This window comes from Hemibagrus wyckioides, linkage group LG24 (assembly GCF_019097595.1).
Source record: "Hemibagrus wyckioides isolate EC202008001 linkage group LG24, SWU_Hwy_1.0, whole genome shotgun sequence".
In the NCBI taxonomy this organism is placed as follows: Eukaryota; Metazoa; Chordata; class Actinopteri; order Siluriformes; family Bagridae; genus Hemibagrus; species Hemibagrus wyckioides.
Window position 1 is genome coordinate 11,007,523 of NC_080733.1, and position 21,425 is coordinate 11,028,947.

A 21,425-nucleotide genomic window follows, 5' to 3' on the forward strand; every position below is an offset into this window, starting at 1 on the left:
ACGAGAGAGAAAGAAAGGCTAGTGAGAGAATGATTACCATCTATATTCTGGAGGGAGGAAAAAAAAGAACTGTTGCTGATTTCCATTAGAGAGACAGCGTGCACAATTTCACCTGTGGAATATTTCATTTATAGACAACTGGCTTTGAATGGTGGAGAATTTTATGCTGCTGCATCCATCTAGATATTCAATTCAGCATTTTTTTTTTATCTGGTGTAGTTTGTGTGTTGGGAGAAGCTGTGAGGTGTACCTTTTGGGCTTTTTTGTTACTGCTTTTCCAGACATTGACTGGCTCTGGTGCAGCGATGAAAGTAAAACAGCTCCCTATATTCCCTTTCCTCCTACCTCTTTTATATTGCCGTGTTTTATTTTCATTTTTTATCCAGTTGTTTAAGCATCTGCTTGTCGAAGTTAAAGCTCCCCTTTTTCCATGCCCAAGGAGTGGTTAAACAACTGGGGCAATAACAAGCTACACACTCCTCAGCACTGTCAGAGTTTTTTATTTTTTTTACACTTCTACAGTTTCCTCTTCACTTCCTTCACTCCTCTCCTCCATATGCCCACAGCCAGGTTTCAGAGCCTCGGAGTGCTCAGTAGAGAAAAGACTTTTCACTTTCATGCTATAATTTGAACAATAACGAGGTCATGCTCTTACACTGGCGGTATTTGACGTCAGAAAGTTTCCATCATATATCTAAATTGCTCTAAATTGTAGGTCGTACAGAAAATCAAGTGAACGAGTAAGAACGAAAGTAAAGCTTTTACCTCATCAGTTTCCACTACATTATTGATGTGTACTGACAATTTGGCAAGCTGGATCAGAACACGATTTATGTGTAAATCATGTATATACATGTTTATGTAAATATGTATATGTATAACAGGAGGTCAAGCTGGTCTGTGCAGATGGTAGCTGTAAGGCCGGGCGGTGCAAATAGTACATGATGCCCTTAGGAGGCAACAGATATTTAGAGACAGGTATGACATTTCTGTCATAGTTGGTTCAGTTTGCTCTGGCATCTGGGTATATTTTTAAAAAACCTTTACTCATGTTTTAGCCTCCCAAGTAGAGAAACTCTTTTTGCTATTGACGTCACACATATTGCACTGGATGGATTCCACCAAATTCACCCTCATAATTTCTCCTCACATCCATCCATCCATCCATCCATTGTCTATACCCGCTTTATTCCTAATTAGGGTCACGGGGGTCTGCTGGAGCCTATCCCAGCACACACAGGGCGAAAGGCAGGGGTACACCGCCCGTCCATCACAGGGCCACATATAGACAGACAACCACACACAGACTCACACTCACTCCTATGGGCAATTTAGAATGACCAATCAACCTAATGTACATGTTTTTTGGACTGTGGGAGAAAACTGGAGTACCCAGAGTAAACCCACGCAGGCACAGGGAGAACATGCAAACTCCACACAGAAAGGCTCCTTTCTCCTCACATTTTGCCCTTTATTTCAAATAGATCCTTTTTAATATGCATTTACATTTTTGTAATCTGCTAGATTTCCTTATCCAGCTTAGAGAGGTAGATACAATGCTATATATTTTTTTTCTTGTAGCTATAATTCAAAAGTACTTAAATCAGCTGTGTCATGTAAGCTCTAAATAATTGACAGATGATTGCTATTGATCAACATAGACAAAAAAAAATACAAAGAAAATCAGCTTTTGCTAAACATAAAGAAAATGTTCAGTTCTGTTGGACATTATGGACACTATGCTTATCTCAAAGATTGATGAATGAGGTCCAATGAGAGCATGGAGAGGGGAAGAACTGCATAGTTTCCTGAGGAAATGAAAAGCATAAAAATGAATAATTGGAAGCTCAGTGTGTCTTCCTGTGGTCTGTTATGTTGGAATGTTTTGGCCAAAGTTTGCTTCAAGCTTCTTGCGCTCGAATTTGCTTCACCCAAGCATAATTGAATTGGCTCTGGTTTTGAATTAATTTAGTTTCCACCAGTTTGCACACAGTACATCTCCCAAAAAGTGCACAAGTATGGGGGGGGGGGGGGGGGGGGTGAGGGGGTAACTGGAAACTTTTCAGGGAACCTGCAGGAACATGGGGAGAATATACAAAATCTCCACCTTCTGCAATATTTAGTCACCATAAGGCATCATAAACTAATAGTTTGCTTCATTGTGCTTTCTTCATAGTTTATTACAGTACTTTGTTCTTTGAGTGTTTTTATCCATCTGCCTACAACAGACCTGCTGTCTCAGTGTGTATTTCTGCAATAATTCCCAGGCAGCTGTTCTGCTCCAGTGACAGCTTTAACCACTGTTCACTGTCCACTGAGTCTGTGTGTCTTTCTCTGTCTGAGAGGACTCATGCTTATTTACTTTCTCAGCAAATCAGCACAGCTGCTCTCTGACAGGACACGCAGAGATATGAGGAGGAAGGCACTTGTACTTGCTGTGTCTCATGCTAGCATTCTGTGACAGTAAGCAGGTGTAGCTCTAGCCCTCAGAAATTACAAGACTACCTATGAGGCGGTGTTGACCTGCCTGGCTGGCTGTGTGTGTTTGTGTGTGGGTGTTTGTGTACTCTATAAGGAAGACCATCCTTTTTTTTTTAACATATGGACTGCAGAAACAGCTTCGTATTGTTTGAATCCTTCTGGTGTTACTCGACACTCTCACAGCAATCTTGAATCTTAATATTTACAGACCAGTGAAGCTGACATTTACAAACGCGGTGTGATTAAATGTCACAAAAGTGCAAAATGTTTGCGAAAAGTCCACAAGCAGTAGTCGAATGTTGTTTTGTGGCTCTCCAGCAAGCGCTGCACTGTCCATATTGCTTATTCTAGCTATATGAAAACTTCAACACAACCCACTGAGCATCCGATGCTCACTTTTTTTGTGTACTTTTTTGTCCAGAGAATCAGAATCTTCATGTTTGCGATCTGATTGGCCATTTTTACCTCACTAAATACAGAAGATATACAGAAGGTATCAGATGTGAATAGAGAATCTCATACATTTGTGAGCTTTTGTGTGAAAGTTACAGAATTTTAGTTATATACCCAAATTATAAACATTAAACATTGGCAAGATGAGCTTATCTATGCAGAATGTAATCATTGGAATGGGGGGGGGGTTCTGAATGTCATGTCTTAAAACATTATTCTTTCTAAGTTTTGTTCAAAGCACAAATTATGAGTAGAAAATTAGTGTTGTGTGTTTGCCTGTTTCTCACAAGGCCACTTTCTGTGAAAGAAGGCAAGTGTTTCACCATGATTAGTGACAATGTACCTAAAAGTCTTGCTTCTAAGAATGCCTGGAACCTGTTCACCCAGAGCAGAGCTTTTGGTCATTCCTTAATATCTTGAGTTCATACTGAATTTTTCTAGGGTGTTTATTGTTGTTGATATTTTCCTTCATTTGAGCCATCTACACAGAGCAGGGATGACATTATGAGTACTGACAGGTGACGTGAATAACACTGATGATCTCCTCATCATGGCACCTGTTAGTGGGTGGGATATATTAGACAGCAAGTGAACATTTTGTCCTCAAAGTCGATGTGTTAGAAGCAGGAAAAATGGACAAGCATAAGGATTTGAGCGAGTTTGTCAAGGGCCAAATTGTGATGGATAGACGACTGGATCAGAGCATCTCCAAAACTGCAGCTCTTGTGGGGTGTTCCCGGTCTGCAGTGGTCAGTATCTATCAAAAGTGGTCCAAGGAAGGAACAGTGGTGAACCGGTGACAGGGTCATAGGCGGCCAAGGCTCATTGATACACGTATGGAGCGAAGGCTGGCCCGTGTGATCCGATCCAACAGACGAGCTACTGTTGCTCGGATTGCTGGAGAAGTTAATGCTGGTTCTGATAGAAAGGTGTCAGAATACACAGTGCATGATGGGTCAGGGCTGTTTTGGCAGCTAAAGGGCGACCTACATAATATTACGCAGGTGGTCATAATTTTATCCCTGATCAGTGTATCCTGTGATGAACAGTCTGTACATTCCTGGTTAATAAGATTTTCACAGCACCTGAAGATAAACAAATGTTGCTACATTTCGTTAAAAATTTAAAGTAAATGTTTTCAACTGATTACATTGTTTGTCATGTTTCCATGTAAAAGGTACTGTAAAGTTTGTTACTTATCTAAAATTATTTATTGTTTTTAAAGCAACTCTATGTTTTCGCCTGAAAACATCGCTCAGTCTCTACATCATTAGTAAAAATTTACCATTAATAAGAACTTGATGTTCTGCTAAGCGAATTCTTAGCTACTGGAATCAGTGCTAGTCTAACCTGGAATTAGCAACGAAAACAAATTCACTTTATTACATTTATCCGATTAAAGTAAGTAAATTAGCAAAACTTACCGTAATTTGCTTTTTCTAATGAAATGGAGTCCAGGGTTTCTAGGGAGGCAAAGGAGACTTCTCATATGAGTCTTTACTTACTCCAGTTTATTGGAACATTTTACTGAAGATGGGCCAGGGGAATATTGATTGGTTTGACTAGATGCTAAACTGAAATGACTGGATGTTAAATTGAGCTCGTTCTGCCAGATGAGAGAAGAGGAGATTTGTAATGAGTGCTTTGAAGGTAAATGTAAGTCAAATTACATGTGTTCTTTACAATTATTCAACTCAAGCATGAAGTATGAAAACCAGCTAATAATCCTAAAACACAGCAATAAAGTATTACTCAGTACAAAGTGTGTCAGTGGGTAACTTAATCTAATGAAGATATTCATGTTTTGCAGTCAGAATGTTAAAGCGTAAACTTTACTGTCAGCATTTTCTCTCTTTCTCGTGTACATATGTACTGTGGGGATTTTGGTGAAAATGTGCACTAATTCTCACTATGAAAATGTAACAGGTTAATAAATGAACTGTGGTCCAGAACGTGTATGTGAAGCTCACACTTCGCTCATCTCCTATCTGGCAGCTATGCTAATGTGAAAAAGTGCAGTAACGAGGGCCGAGCACTGATGCAGCTAGACTTCCAGCAGTTCCTCATGAAGCTGGAGAAGCTCACCGACCTCAGACCCATCCCAGATAAGGAGTTTGTCGAGACCTACATTAAAGCCTACTACCTGACTGAGAATGACATGGAGCAGTTCATTAAGAACCACAGGGTGAGCACAGTTTCTCTCTTAAATCCTACTGAGACTTTGTGATGTTATGGACTGTAGATTTTATTTTACATTTGGGAAAGTAAATCATGATTATATTAGCAGGAAATGATGTATGTGTATGTTTATTAATGGCCAGTGTGGATTCTTCATCAGCATTTATTCAGGGTTGGTTGGTTGTTGATCTGCTTGTGGAAACATGCCGTAATAACAACACTCATGACAAGTCTTGAAACAGGAAAAAAACACAGAAAAAGTATAGTGAGTTCCATTTACCCATTCAGAAGCTTACACCGAAACAATAGGGAGGGGTGCAGATATATTTCATACATTAATATATGTTGGCACCCTGAACTAGAAAGAAAACACTTCCATGAACTACAGATGAATCTGATGAATCACACTGATTGTGGTTGACAATCTTAAAATGAAAAAAATCACGCTAGTTTGATTTTAAAAACAGCACGTGATTGGAGAATGTATGTAAGTTTTCATCTCTGCTTTCTAAGTAAAGGTCTTCACCACCCGGAAATGTATTTGTTGTTTCAAGCTGTGTGTTGTGTTTGAGCAGGAATACTCCATGAAGCAGCTGGCCAACCTGGTCAACGTCTGCCTCGGCTCCCACATCAACAAAAAGGCCAGACAGAAACTCCTGGCAGCTATTGATGACATTGACCGTCCAAAAAGATAAATGACAGCAGGCCACCCAGGCTGGAAGCATGATCACAATGGAAATCTGCTACAACTACAGAGTTATCACTCTGCAGTGTTTCACTCCTGACACACGTTTGCTGCCTCTGTACATTTTTGTGTGGATGCTCTTTAATGTTACTGTGCATCAGTATCAGTTTTTTTGAATGTGTTAAAAGAGTAAGGCATAAATTGAAGGGGTCCCCTGGGCAGTTCTGCCCAGCAGTAATATGCTTTACTATGAGAAATTTCTGGAAACTGAAACACTCCATCAATAGATGATAGGTCTATTCTTTCAAATAAGCTACATGTACATTTTAGAACAGGTAACAAAGCATTTCATCTGCTGAAAGGGGGAAAAAAAACTTGCAGTTTTCATCACGTGGTCTTAATGTCCGTCTAATCCTGTTACACCACGTTATTGTATGTTTTTTGCTTGTTCGTTTTTAAAAAAAAAAAAAAAAATACTGATTTTATTATTTATACCAATTATACATATGGACATGGCTGATTGGTAGATTAGAACATTTAGAATTTTGTTTTCATTGTATATGTATTTTGGTGGGAAAAAAAAGGAAAAAAAAAATACACTCAGTTGAAGGAAATTTGTGACCTAGTTTATTCTGTATATGTGAATGTCAAAGCACCATCATATTTATTCCAGCTACTGGGTGTTAACAGCGTTCATAAAAACGAGTCAGAGTGTAAAAACTAAAATGAATTAGCGTGTAGTTGTCTGAACCAGAATATTACTTTATGCATATTATTACTTTACTGTAACAAGATGAAATCCAAGGCCCCAAAAATAAATACACTAACATTCTGAATGACTGCTGGTGCATTTCTTTTCATTCTGTATATTAATGTTCTCGTATTATGTTCATGCATTTGTTGTCTGGAGTAGAGCCTGTAGCTGAATGTCATTTCACCTTTGCACTAATGTGCCTAGTGAGCCGTTTTTAACTTGATCATTTTTCCTAATCTTTTGATATAATCACATTTGGAGGTTGCTGGGAGGGGAAATAGGAAGTAATCAATTAGGCCTGTGTGTCATTGTGTACCAAATCCAGTCAGGAAACCCTGCTGGACTTCAAAGGCTTTAGTAACATGCTGATAAAGTTCCACTAACACACTACTGGCTGCTCAGCACAGCACTAACATCTCCCTCAGGACTGTTGGGTTTTTACTTGAAAGAGAGCTCCAGCTGCAGAGCAGGATGACTGCCTTTTAAATTAAATGCTTTTTAAAAAATAATAATTAAACAGCAGTATATGTGGTGCAATCAGCCTCTAGCACCTTCCCCAGTTTGGGTAAACTTACAGAACCCTTTACACATCCCTCTTTATTCCTGTGAGCATTGAGCAGAAAGAAGCATCAATAATTAAAAATGAAAGAAGCAACATTACTCACTCTCTAGAGAAAAGAAACGTGAAGCATCAGGATTTTGTGAGTTGTATTTGAAATCTTAAAATAATAATGACTCCGTTTGAGTATTTTCCTTCATCATGGCAAACCAAAGCTTGCACCGATCCAAAAGCCTGATGAGACATGATCTCCACAACCTCAAGCCTGATCTCCACAACCTCCATTATCCTTTGTGGACACCAGGATTAATGTTTAAAAAATATCAATCAGAGATTCAGTGAGATTTGTGCTTTAGAAGCAATAATTCTTGCTATGAGTGTGATGCACAGGCTTACTTTTTGATCATGTTACCTGTGTTTACACAATTCAGATAAAATTCCTCAGAGTTTTATGCAAACTCGCATCAGTCGGTGTAAGTAAATGTCACTCGTGTCAGATTTCCAGCAGTAGAAGGGGTTACAAAGTTTCTCTAGCTCACTTTTTAACCTTGTTGTAGCCTCTTTAGCTCCTGTGGAATTGGGAGATTGGGTGTGTCCAAAGCAAAAGGCAGTTTTCCTGAAGCTGTCTCAAGAATAATGTTATTAACGTACAGAGCGCCATCTGGCCAGGATATTGTAATTGGTATGAGAAATTTCAATTTCAGATTTTTAAGTGTTTCAAGTTGTTATGCTTACTGAATCCCAAACAAGGCAAATAGAAATCTGTAAACCTTTTGTTTAAACCTTAAAACAACATAAGATTTTGTCATCTGTCCTTTTGTGTGATTCTTACTTCATTTGTCTACCTGAATTCTTTCTGTAGACAAACAAATAATCCACCTCTCTCACATCCATTATACCAAAGTCTGTATTCACCTGCCATGACTGTCACTGATGGGCTGCATGAAAATACAGTCTGGGCTAGAAAGAAATCAGCCCCAGTTCCACTTCTTCATACCGCTATTAGTGATGCCAAAGTACTTGGTTCCATAAATGTCTAATATAATCTGCCTTGAAACAGCCATCCGTAGCCAGGAGAGCAAGGCAGCAAAATTGGCCATTGTGTCTCTCCCATCAATCACAGCAACACAAGGCAGTCATGTGTACTTTGTGAGCTAATGTATGTGGGGCAGATAGCATTTTCCTCAAAGTGTGTTATGCTGCTCTGCGATGCAGCACAAGCGCAGTTTAAGATAGATGCGGTTGGCTGGCTTCATATATCTTGAAAGAAGAATGTTCTAGGTTTCAGTGTCCCCAGCTGATAATTGCTGTGTGATGGAGGTAACCTAACTGGTTGGTCCATGACAGAATTAGAGAGGGGAAAAAAAGGATTTATCTGAAGTGAAGAATTTGAATCGGATGCTAGAAATAAAACCTCACACTGATGCCTTTTTCCTTCAGAAAAACCTTGTCCTGGTAGCCCATTTTTTATAATGTGTCCCTGAAGGTACATTTATTCCGATGGTTTTGAGACAGGCCTTTTAGACAGCATATATCACTGTGTTACCAAGAGACTGATATGCACTAACTCTTCCAAAGTCAGAGATGGAATAATGCAAGCTGGAATGACATATTATTGAAAATAGCGGAATAGATAAGATACTAGATAGAAAAAATAGATTTAAGTCAATAAAAAACAACAAATATCTTAGTTTGTCAACACACTGGTCCCTGACTTCTTTGTTTTCTACCACAGTTCTTGTAAAGACCAGCTGATGCACAGAATTAGATCATGTAGCACATTAAAGAATACACTGCCTTCAAAAATTAGCTAAATGAAGGCAACTCAGGAGACAGCAATGTATAAAATCACTCAATTTGGACATCATGATGAAGGCCAGCACCTCCAGCTCTGAGGAAATTTCTCATAGCTTGAAAAGAGTGGGTTGTTCCGTCCATTTGGGGAATGATATATAGCCTCAAGCAGAAGAGTTTAAGTATCTTGGGGTCTTATGATGGAAAAGTGGGAAGAGATTGAAGGATCGTTGCAGCATCAGCAGCTATGTTGTTGTGGACTGTCATGGTGAAGAGAGAGTTGAGCCAAGAGGTGAAGTTATCAATCTATGTCCCAGCCCTCACCTACGGTCACAAGCTTCGGGTAGTGACCGAAAGAATGAGGTCATGGTTACGAGCAATAAAAATGAGCTTCCTTCACAAGGTGTCTGGACTCTGGAGCCTTAGAGATAAGATGAGGAGCTCTGACATTTGGCATGAACCTCTAAGGCCCTACAGCATGCCATAAAGCAACAGCAAACATGAAAAGTATTGATTGTACTTCTTTGCAAACACAGTTTTAGCTTTTGTTATGCAACCATTTTCCTAGCTAACCACTTAGATGTCTGTCAGCTCTCAGTGGACTAGCAATTTTATCTTAAATCATGGCTCTATGACTATCAATAGGAAGAATAACTCAAACTACCTTGTACTTGGTTGGTGTCATATTATTAAGTCTTCTTTTGTGATTTTTTTAGGGGACAACAAAACATCAGCAGATAATTAAATCCTCCTGAGACATTTTTGCTCACAAAGTCTTTCATACTTGAATCCTCACCGAGTGTGTATTGACTTGCAACTATTAGATTAATCCTCATGGGGGAAGTTACAAAATCGTCTTCCGGGAGTTGCTCACAATAGAGAGGTCTCCAAATCCTTAAGTTACATGGCTTTTAATTAATTAGCTTTTCCTTTTCTTGTTCAGCTGGTATAGAGTTCCTGCAGTGAGTTTTAAGTGCTATGAAGAAAATGGAGAGGCTGTATTGATTCGATAATGAGTCACAGAGAAGGAGGCGTTTTTATAGCTTTTTAATGGTCCTGCAGGGGAGCTGTCTAAGTGTCTAAAGGCAAGACTGAGTGTCTAGGCCAACCTGGGGCTTTCAAAACTACTTGGAAAAAATAAATAATAACAACTACCCCTCCTACTACTACTACTACTACTACTGCTACTACTACTATTAAGTACTGTTGTTATTGTTGTGATGATTATGATGATGAGGATTAAAACCTCATCATATATGAATGTATATACACAGTGAAAGTTTGCTGCTGGCTGCAGTGTTTTCAGACTGAAGTGTTTTTATTCCTGCTATGGCCAGTATCAAGGCATTCACTGGCAGTGCCTTATCTCCTGCCCTCACTCAGCCGTGCACTCTTGATCAAAGGGACAACGTTTTAGCCCTGTGTGTTTTGGACAGCTACACTTCGTTTACTTCTGACATTGTTTTTGCACCATCTGTTTCTGTGTATGCCGAAAAAGATCATTTAATTTATTGCAACGATGATTGAGAACCACATGCTTTTGGAACATTTTGTCGCTAGCTGCCAAGCAGCTAATTCAGATCACGGTGTTTACTGCATAATAATGATTGGTGTGAGGCAATGAAAATGTATTAGATTCACCACTTTTTTTTTCTAGAATGTCTATAATATAGGTATTACACAGAAAGGAGGCAAAGGAAAGTCTGTGGAAATGTACTGGTGGTGCCAGATTGCATTGAAACTGAACACAACTTAACTGGGAGATTTTAGACTGATGTTAGCAAGACTGGAACAGTCTATATATATATATATATATATATATACACTATATTGCCAAAAGTATTCGCTCACCTGCCTTGACTCGCATATGAACTTAAGTGACATCCCATTCCTAATCCATAGGGTTCAATATGACGTCGGTCCACCCTTTGCAGCTATAACAGCTTCAACTCTTCTGGGAAGGCTGTCCACAAGGTTTAGGAGTGTGTTTATGGGAATTTTTGACCATTCTTCTAGAAGCGCATTTGTGAGGTCACACACTGATGTTGGATGAGAAGGCCTGGCTCTCAGTCTCCGCTCTAATTCATCCCAAAGGTGTTCTATCGGGTTGAGGGCAGGACTCTGTGCAGGCCAGTCAAGTTCCTCCACACCAGACTCTGTCATCCATGTCTTTATGGACCTTGCTTTGTGCACTGGTGCACAGTCATGTTGGAAGAGGAAGGGGCCAGCTCCAAACTGTTCCCACAAAGTTGGGAGCATGGAATTGTCCAAAATGTCTTGGTATGCTGAAGCGTTCAGAGTTCCTTTCACTGGAACTAAGGGGCCAAGCCCAGCTCCTGAAAAACAACCCCACACCATAATCCCCCCTCCACCAAACTTTACACTTGGCACAATGCGGTCAGACAAGTACTGTTCTCCTGGCAACCGCCAAACCCAGACTCGTCCATCAGATTGCCAGATGGAGAAGCGCGATTCGTCACTCCAGAGAACACGTCTCCACTGCTCTAGAGTCCAGTGGCGGCGTGCTTTACACCACTGCATCCGACGCTTTGCATTGCACTTGGTGATGTATGGCTTGGATGCAGCTGCTCGGCCATGGAAACCCATTCCATGAAGCTCTCTGCGCACTGTTCTTGAGCTAATCTGAAGGCCACATGAAGTTTGGAGGTCTGTAGCGATTGACTCTGCAGAAAGTTGGCGACCTCTTCACACTATGCGCCTCAGCATCCGCTGACCCCGCTCCGTCAGTTTACGTGGCCTACCACTTCGTGGCTGAGTTGCTGTCGTTCCCAAACACTTCCACGTTCTTATAATACAGCTGACAGTTGACTGTGGAATATTTAGGAGCGAGGAAATTTCACGACTGGATTTGTTGCACAGGTGGCATCCTATCACAGTTCCACGCTGGAATTCACTGAGCTCCTGAGAGCGACCCATTCTTTCACAAATGTTTGTAAAAACAGTCTGCATGCCTAGGTGCTTGATTTTATACACCTGTGGCCATGGATGTGATTGGAACACCTGATTCTGATTATTTGGATGGGTGAGCGAATACTTTTGGCAATATAGTGTATATATACTGAACAAAATTATAAATTTAGACACAAATCTGTCTAAATCTGTGTTAGTGAGCACTTCTCCTTTGCCGAGGTAATCCATCCACCTCACAGGGGTGGCATATCAAGATGCTGATTAGACAGCATGATTATTGCACAGGTGTGCCTTAGGCTGGCCACAATAAAAGGCCACTCTAAAATGTGCAGTTTTATCACACAGCACAATGCCACAGAGGTCGCAAGTTTTGAGGGAGCATGCAATTGGCATGATGATTGCAGGAATGTCCACCAGAGCTGTTGCCCATGAATTGAATGTTCATTTCTCTACCATAAGCCGTTTCCAAAGGCGTTTCAGAGAATTTGGCAGTACATCCAAACGGCCTCACAACCGCAGACCACGTGTAACCACACCAGCCCAGGACCTCCACATCCAGCATCTTCACCTCCAAGATCGTCTGAGTCCAGCCACCCGGACAGCTGCTGCAACAATCGATTTGCATAACCAAAGAATTTCTGCACAAACTGTCAGAAACCGTCTCAGGGAAGCTCATCTGCATGCAGGTCGTCCTCATCGAGGTCTCGACCTGACTGCAGTTCGTCATCGTAACTGACTTGAGTGGGCAAATGCTCACATTCGATGGCATCTCACACTTTGGAGAGGTGTTCTCTTCACAGATGAATCCCGGTTTTCACTGTACAGGGCAGATGGCAGACAGCGTGTATGGCGTCGTGTGGGTGAGCGGTTTGCTGATGTCAGCGTTGTGGATCGAGTGGCCCATGGTGGCAGTGGGGTTTTGGTATTGGCAGGCATATGTTATGGACAATGAACACAGGTGCATTTTTTTGATGGCATTTTGAATGCACAGAGATTCCGTGATGAGATCCTGAGACCCATTGTTGTGCCATTCATCTCATGTTGCAGCATGATAATGCACGGCCCCATGTTGCAAGGATCTGTACACAATTCCTGGAAGCTGAAAACATCCCAGTTCTTGCATGGCCAGCATACTCACCGGACATGTCACCCATTGAGCATGTTTGGGATGCTCTGGATCGGCATATACGACAGCGTGTTCCAGTTCCTGCCAATATCCAGCAACTTCGCACAGCCATTGAAGAGGAATGGACCAACATTCCACAGGCCACAATCAACAACCTGATCAACTCTATGCGAAGGAGATGTGTTGCACTGCGTGAGGCAAATGGTGGTCACACCAGATACTGACTAGTTTTCGAACCCCCCCGGACCCCAGGTACCCTTGCAGGTTGTCTGGCATGCAGACCACACTGATGTAAACGGTTTTGAATGGTCTGACGTTACACTTGGGTGCCTCTCACTTCCCTTAAATGTGCCTGGAGTTGAGTGGCATTCATCATCCGGTTCTGCAGGGCACTGTTCACAATGAAGTGGTCATCAACGTGGGATGTGGCCAAAGGACGTCCACTTCTATGCCTTTCTGTGACTCTTCTAGTCTCTCTGTATCTCTGTCACAACCTGCTGATGACACTCTGTGACACTCTAAGCTCAGTGGCCACTTCCCTGTTTGAAGCCTCACAATGGCGGGTTACTGTTGATCAGTTGTTAGGTGTGGTCTTGGTCTCATGATGTCAGAATGTGAACAGCATGATGAAGAGGACTGTTTAAATACCAATTCTAATTGAACCAGAAAATTTATTGGTCAATTCATGGATCAATCACCAGTTGTGAATTTTGCCGTTAAGCACCTTGTTAGAGAACAGCAAGTTATGCAAAAAGTACTGAAACACTGAACAGTTGGACATGTGCATTCAAAAGTGTAGAGAAGGTCAAATTAAGTTCACCTGTAAAGGTTATAGTGCATTTTAGGTGCATCCTGAAATTTCACCCGAAAGCTTTTTGTGAGTAGTGTATATATACAGTATATTACAGAATATAACCTTACTAAAATTACACAGTCTTACTTGAGTCAGAGAAGTTTATCTAATTGGAAGTAAAATAATAGAATATAAATTGGTGCAATCAGTGTAGTACACATTTGCCACATTTGTGATATATTAAATATGAAGTGAGTCATGTGACAGCAAAATTATCACAATGCCAACTGAGGGTTTATGTTGTGGAGGAACTGTGATCTCTCCAGGTCAGATCCAGTGTTGTAGAATCACATAAAATCTCCTATTATTTAAATTATTAAATAATTTTGTCATATTTTTTTAAAGCCTGATTGTAAGTGATTGTACATCATGTGTGTGAATCAAGGACATGCCAGTCATTCTCCTGGTTAGAGATTAGTTTGACAGTGCATGGTCTTGGCTTTTTACCTGAACATTTGGTCCCCTGGGCCGAGGAACAGCGGGAATGTTCGGGCTGGCTCTGTGTCTTGTGTAAATCCATCAGGCAGAAACACTGGGTAGCTTGAGGACTCTGCCAACATTTCTTTCATTTATCATCAGTGTGATAAATGCTTACTGGGATAAGCTGACACTCTTACACATGAACCTGTCAATCACTTGATCAGTCAACCAGTCATGCTCCTAAAGGTTATTATCTTATTAAGGCACAACAGGCAGAATCAGTTGGGAAAACTTGGCTGTTTTTTAACATTTACATCAAAAAATTCTGAAAATAACTAAGTAAGTGATTGAAACAGGCTGGTGCAAAGAGTATTGGGTCTTTTTTATTGATTTGATTGTTGCTTTTAATTGCGCTTTCAGTTTAAACAGAAGTTCACAAGAACATAGTCAATAAGAAAGAAAACCAGGACAAATTAACATTTTTCTTACACTAGAACTCCTACATTTTAAATAAAGTAGAAATACATTTCAGAAAGCATTATTATTTTTTATGATTAGTTCATATTAATCATTATTTGACATTATAATGACAAATCAAAGCACAAAACCTTTGGTGTATTAAAAGCACACTGCAATTATAAAAACTCAGCACACTGTACCATTTCACCTGAATTCCCAAACCACTTTGTTATACACAATTATAACTTTATGTCAATTTCTAAACAGCATGCAGAATTTACAGAGCATCATTTGTGTAATACAAAAAGATTTCCCTTTTTACACACAATTCAGAAGTTGCTGTGGTAGTGTAGGGTCCAATTATAAATATTTTATCACTGTTTCCTGAGCATACCCCTGTGCATCTACAATAACTGGCCTGGCTGAGTGATTAAACTTTATGAGTCTCAGGTATTCATGGATTTATCTGCTGCTATGTTAAAAGCAGAATGGAAAATGTGATCTGTCTTTCGGCTAGGAGCCTACATGTTTATTCTTGATCTCAAAACCATTTAGATATAACCGTTGTTTGGTTTTGTTTTTGGTGTGATTCATAGCCTCATGTGACTAAGACTTGGCAGGCACAAGTGCTAATAATGGCCTTTTTCCTCTTGAACTGCTTTAGCTGAGAGCTCTCTGTAACCAGGACTGGTAAGTGTGCGAAAGGGAGACCTGAAATATCAGTCATGGTTATTATTATATGCAGATCAAATACCCACTTGTTGCATAAGTAAGCCATTTTGACTGTGGACACCGAAGATCAGTGATTGAATCCACCTCCCTCCATGTTAGGTAATAAGGATCATGTTTCAAATGGCGTCAGAAATTGTGAAGTAGTATCTATTGCTGTGTGTCAAACTCGCTGTTATAGTGAACTTTATTGGACCCAGATGGTATTGCAACACTTGCAGAACAGATTTGGACAGTGTGGTATTCTGAAAGTGTGTGTTGTGTAACACAATTTATGAAGAACAGTAAAGTTTACAGTCTTCCCTTACACAGTTTTATAAGGTTTACAAATAATAATCAGATTTCAAAAGGGAAAACACATTATGTTCCTTCAGGGTAGTTGCATAGCTCTGGCACGCTGATGTTCTTGTCCTCACTGCATTTTCATTACCCTTAACATTACACCATGGAGGAGGTCTATCACACTGCAATCGATTTTCTTTTCTAAAATGCTTTTCCTGCTTTTATTGGCAAGAACATATATTGAGAACATATATAAAGTAATTTTAGACTTCATTTAGAGGAGCAAAAACTTGTTTGGTTCTCTAAGATGTGACACCATGCTTGCAACTCTCTGAAATTCAGTAGCTTAATAGCTTCTGGGGGAAAATCCATCTTCTTTAAATTGGTAAGTAGTCATTATTAATTATACATGCAAATGTTTCTAGGAAAAATAACCCAAAAGCAAAAACAGAAAGACTAAACAAACTTTCAGTCCTTGATTACTTAGCCATTCGGCCCATGGTCCAAGTTCTGCCCAGACCTCTTTATCCTCATGTTCTTTTTATGTGGGTCTTTAAGATCACTCTTTTTCTTACTTCTCTTCTCAGATCTCTTCACTAAGTATGGTCCTGTGATTTAACCCTGAGGTTTACAGAATCCTCTGCACATGGCAGCCTTAACACAAAAAAGGTCTTAATCCATGAAAGGTATTAGAAATAATAAAATAAAGCCTATTTTAATGTAGGGCCCACTCATCATATGTCCTGTATAAATGTGTATGTACTTTTATGTTGGTTATTATTAAGGTCGTGATTTAACATTATAAACACTGTCCTAAAGAAATTTGTTTCCAGAACCTGTGTGAACAACAAGTCTGTAGTGTTATTGTATATTACAGATATAACATCTGTATCAGTTTAGTGGTAACATCTGTGTCTGTATCCAAATCTGAAGTGGAGATGGTCTAATGTGAAAGGTTTTTTCCCCTTAAACATTATACCTCTGGAAACTCTGGGGGGCAGATGTAGAAATTCCAGATGTAGAATGCAGAAATGATGTAGAAAAGTGTCAGGATGGGCTGTGAATTCTGCCTCTGACAGTCTGTCAAACTCATCTACACCTCTCATAGTTCATAATTAGTCTCAGCTACAGATGTGCACAGGATTTACTTGTTTTCTCATTTGCATTGTTTTCTAAGGAATTTAATGACACCAGTTTTCCCAAAATATTAACAAACCACCACAGACCTGACTAGCAGTTACTAAGGATGAATGAACAAAAGTTATATATGTATCTTGTCAGTGTAAATTAACTACATTTGTTGCACTAGCTTCATATTTGACTGCTGGTTGATAATCAAATGATAAAATTTTGTTGCATCCCATGGGATCTCAATCCCAATGCAGATCTCTAGTCTCGACCAGATGTCCTGTGACCTTTTCTGCCAAGCTACAAAAAAAAAAAAAAACCTGACCTCAACTTTTCCTTTCAAATAATGTATTCGTATTCATGGAACATCCCTATTTTATAAAGAAAAAATCAATATATATATATATATATATTTTTTTTTTACTTTTAATTGATAAAGTTTTCATTTTTCATTTTCATTTTCAATTCAACCTGCTATCTTGCCCTGCATGATGTAGAAATCATTGATGCCCTCTGGATGGTACCCGCAAGGTCAAAAGGGGAAAATGTGCATCCCTACAAATACGAAAAAGCATTGCTTCCTTATTCAAATAGACTTGCAGTTATTTTTACTTTTGGCATCTAATAAAACTGTGATCCATTTTAAGAATAATCCATTTTAAGAGCTTCACATGTCAATATCTAAAATAAATGAAGTATATTGTGAACTGTCACATAATTACCTCATGTCAACCTTGTCTGGGATGTGTGTTGACACAAGGAAACGTAGCACGTGTTAATGAATTGGACCCGTGAGACGGAGGAGTGAGTGATGTTCCAGCACAAATGGTCTTAGGAAGAAGGGTCTTGGCATTGTTCTAGGGTCACAGCTGAACAATTTGGCAACTAGGAACTCTTTTCAGCAATCTGTTTGCCTTTTGTTTCTGCTTAGTTACACAACTTTTCCATGTTCTCTGCATGTTGTATGGAATAGTCATGACCCTGTCTGTTCCCCCAGGGAGGACAAAAAGGTGAAGTAGAGAGAAAATTAAGGCTTTGCTGTTAGAGCTAGAGCACCTCTCAAATGGAAAGATGGGGTTATATATTATTTAGCATTCTGTGTGTGTTTAAGTTACTGTAATGGCCTGTTGTTTAAGTTGTAAGGAGCTGAATGAAGACGAAGGGCCCTAAGAGGAACTGTAGAGCCCAAGCTCACTGATCACTGTTATCGAGTCAAAGACCTGAAGTAGACAAAAATCAATTCAAGAGTTTTGAAGGGTACATATCCAAGCCAAGTTCAAGGCCAAATGAAGCGAGACTGAGTCAAGATTGAGACCAAAAGGTAGTGGAAGCCACGACGTTTGGGGGATTCTGGGATTGAACCATTATTGATGCTGTATCCATACATCATGTCATGAATTTACAACTGCTCCAAACACTAAATAGTGCTGCTGTAACAACAGTATGTATCCCATGAGCAGAGAGGGATAGAGCACATCTAAAGCACAGAAATTGAAAGTTTAACTATAACTAGACAAAAATACAAAAGTGAGCAAATTATTTATTAGATGTGGTATATGTTCACAATAGAGAAAAATTACAATGTTGAGCAAAAATTAAAAGCCCAGGGTTATGGCTTTTCTGACAAAGTAGCCACAACTCAAAAGAGATTCAGAAAGCATTAAAATATCCAACCTTGAAGATAATGTCATGTCTAAAGAGAAAAAATGAGACATGCCTCCAGAAAATTTTCACTGTGTCTTGGCATGAATACTCCAAGTCTCTGGAATTCTAATGGAGGGATGAATGGCAAAAGATGCTCATCCAATTGGTGTTTTAGTGATGGTGGTCAAGATGTCTAACACATCACTCTAAGATCACTCATAGCTATTCCTTTAGGTTGAGATCTAGTGATGGTGTAGGCCATAGCATATAATTTACATCAAGTTCATCCTCGTCAGACCATTCAGTGAGTGCTTGGACCTTGTAGAGGTGATGTCATTATCCTGAGACCACCTTCAAGAGACCACTAATGTCAGGAGAAAAATGTTCTATCACAGGATAAAGCTGATCAATAAGAAGAACTTTGTGCTGATTTGCAGTGACTTGACGAAGCAAGTAGAAACAAAATATAAAAAGAAGCAAGTGGAAACAAAATATAAAAGAGCCATCTCTTCACTGCAGGGTTCTAGCATTCAGGGTGTACTGTTTTGTCAGTGTACACCACACACACACACACACACACACACACTTGTTCAGAATATAATGAAGGGTAACTCACATCTCTCTTTTTCACTCACATCTTTGTATGCCATGAGAATTTGCTTTTCACTACTGAAGTCTAGACTGGCCATTCATCTTTGTAATGATGTGTGATACACTGCAACCCTATTATAAAATCCCTCTCCCTCACTCATGCTTGAGCATCAGTGTCATTGATTGTGTGCTTTTGACCACAATTTTCAACTCTATTAACTGAAGAATTTCCCATAGATCTAAATACAGATGTCACTTTTGTGATTGCTCTTATTAGAACACACACAGACAAGCAGTCCTTCATCTGTGCCTCAGTAATATACCATCTTTCAAAGTCACTTAGATCCTGAAATCAGTTTGACATCATTTGATACCGCTGAGCATTTTATACATTTTTTATGCCACACAGAATATAATAAGATGTTCATTCTCCTCTAAATGACTGTTTTTTTTCTTTTTTGCTGTACATGGATATATACATGGATACATGGCAGAAGAAAATGTCCTACAATCATAACAGCAGAACCAAAATCAATACACCCTGTCGTGACATTGTTATCATGTGTTTGTCCTGGACTATAGAGCTCTTAGTGGTTTGTTTCTCATCCGTCTCCTTACTTCCTGTCCAAAAGAAAGCTGATTTGACATTATTGGAGTTTTTACCCCTTTTATTTCTGCTTATGCTTATGCAATTTCTATTGTCAGAGTGTTTTGTGAGTATTCATAAAAACCTGACTGATTTAAACAGATGTCAGAGACCAAAGGAATACTGCAGTACATTATGTTTGAAGGCTTCAGTCCAAGACGGTGCAAACTCTCCCCACTGCAATCCATTATATAGCCAGATTTTTTAATGCTGCAACCTGCTCTCCATCTGTACGTTTCTAAATCAGTTTGTTTCCCTTTCTGACTTTATTTGCTCTGACTGCTGTTGGTGAAGGGCCACGGTTTCCTCAGGGCAGTCACAGATTTTCCTCCATACTAATATCCAGTCACTGGATGTGATTAATATAAATCCTCTTAAGCTGACTCGTTGTCTCTAACTGCATTTTAATGGCTTTTGCAGCCCCTTGATTTGTTCATTACCATGAATTACATTACAGATAAAATATTATTGTAGCACCATGACATTTGAATAGTAATTTATAGTAGAAGCAAATCATAGACACTTGGTTTTTTCCAAGTCCAAACATCCTAAAAAATCCCCTAAGAGGCAGAGGGACATCACTGAAATCATTGGTCTAAACAATTTAGCATTTTGTCATTTGAAAACTCTTACTATTATAAATAAACAAAAGACAGCGACGTTTTTATTTCACCAATTTTTGTCACTAGATACTTTTAAGTTTTGCCAAAAGTATAAACAAAAATAAATTAAAAAAAATCTAAATCAATCAATCAATCAATCAATCAATCAATCAATCTAAGAGTGCGGAACAAATCTGTCCATGTTATTTTCGTTATTCTTCTGTGCGAGCAGACACCCATGTAGCTTTCTCTCTCTCGTGAATGTCAGTGTGTTTAGGGCTGTAAAAGTTGACCTCTCCAGCTATACATACCTCTTGGCTCTTATATACATTTTTCATTAACTGAAAATTGTTTCATAATTGTTTTTATGATAATTATTATTAGTTTTTTTTTTTGCACATAACTGAAGGCAGATGGTGTAGGTACTGAGCCAAGATTTCTCAATAGAGCTGACTCTGTTCTTTAAACACTCACATAAGCCCAAAGCTAAAGTCAATGGTATGCTGGTGCATTCGCGGTTCGAAAAAGCCACACAATTTGTTAAATATTTCAATACTGTATTATAATGTATCATGCAACATATTCAGACAGATTTACATTATTGTCTTAAAGAACAAAGTAAGTGGTTTTTATGTCTCTAATATAACAAATATTAGATTCTTTAATAATAAGGAACTTCATAAATATGGAATATGAGAGGACATTTCACTGGTAATTCTCAGGAAATGAATCAACTATATACACTATATTGCCAAAAGTATTGTACTCACCCATCCAAATAATCAGAATCAGGTGTTCCAATCACTTCCATGGCCACAGGTGTATAAAATCAAGCACCTAGGCATGCAGACTGTTTTTACAAACATTTGTGAAAGAATGGGTCGCTCTCAGGAGCTCAGTGAATTCCAGCGTGGAACTGTGATAGGATGCCACCTGTGCAACAAATCCAGTCATGAAATTTCCTCACTCCTAAATATTCCACAGTCAACTGTCAGCTGTATTATAAGAACGTGGAAGTGTTTGGGAACGACAGCAACTCAGCCACGAAGTGGTAGGCCACGTAAACTGACGGAGCGGGGTCAGCGGATGCTGAGGCGCATAGTGTGAAGA

At 39.4% G+C, this 21,425-nt stretch overlaps 1 protein-coding gene across 3 annotated transcripts in view; it reads left to right on the forward strand.

Moving 5' to 3' along the window:
• The window catches only part of vps50 (VPS50 EARP/GARPII complex subunit), a 153,097-nt gene extending 146,468 nt beyond the window's left edge, over positions 1-6,629 (forward strand). For all 3 annotated transcript variants that reach the window (XM_058377732.1, XM_058377734.1, XM_058377733.1), the window contains 2 exons: positions 4,930-5,119; positions 5,688-6,629. In XM_058377732.1, coding sequence (XP_058233715.1) covers positions 4,930-5,119; positions 5,688-5,807 — 310 coding nt within the window. In that variant the 3' untranslated portion in view covers positions 5,808-6,629. The remainder of the gene's footprint in view (positions 1-4,929; positions 5,120-5,687) is intronic.
• The last annotated feature ends 14,796 nt before the right edge of the window (positions 6,630-21,425 follow it).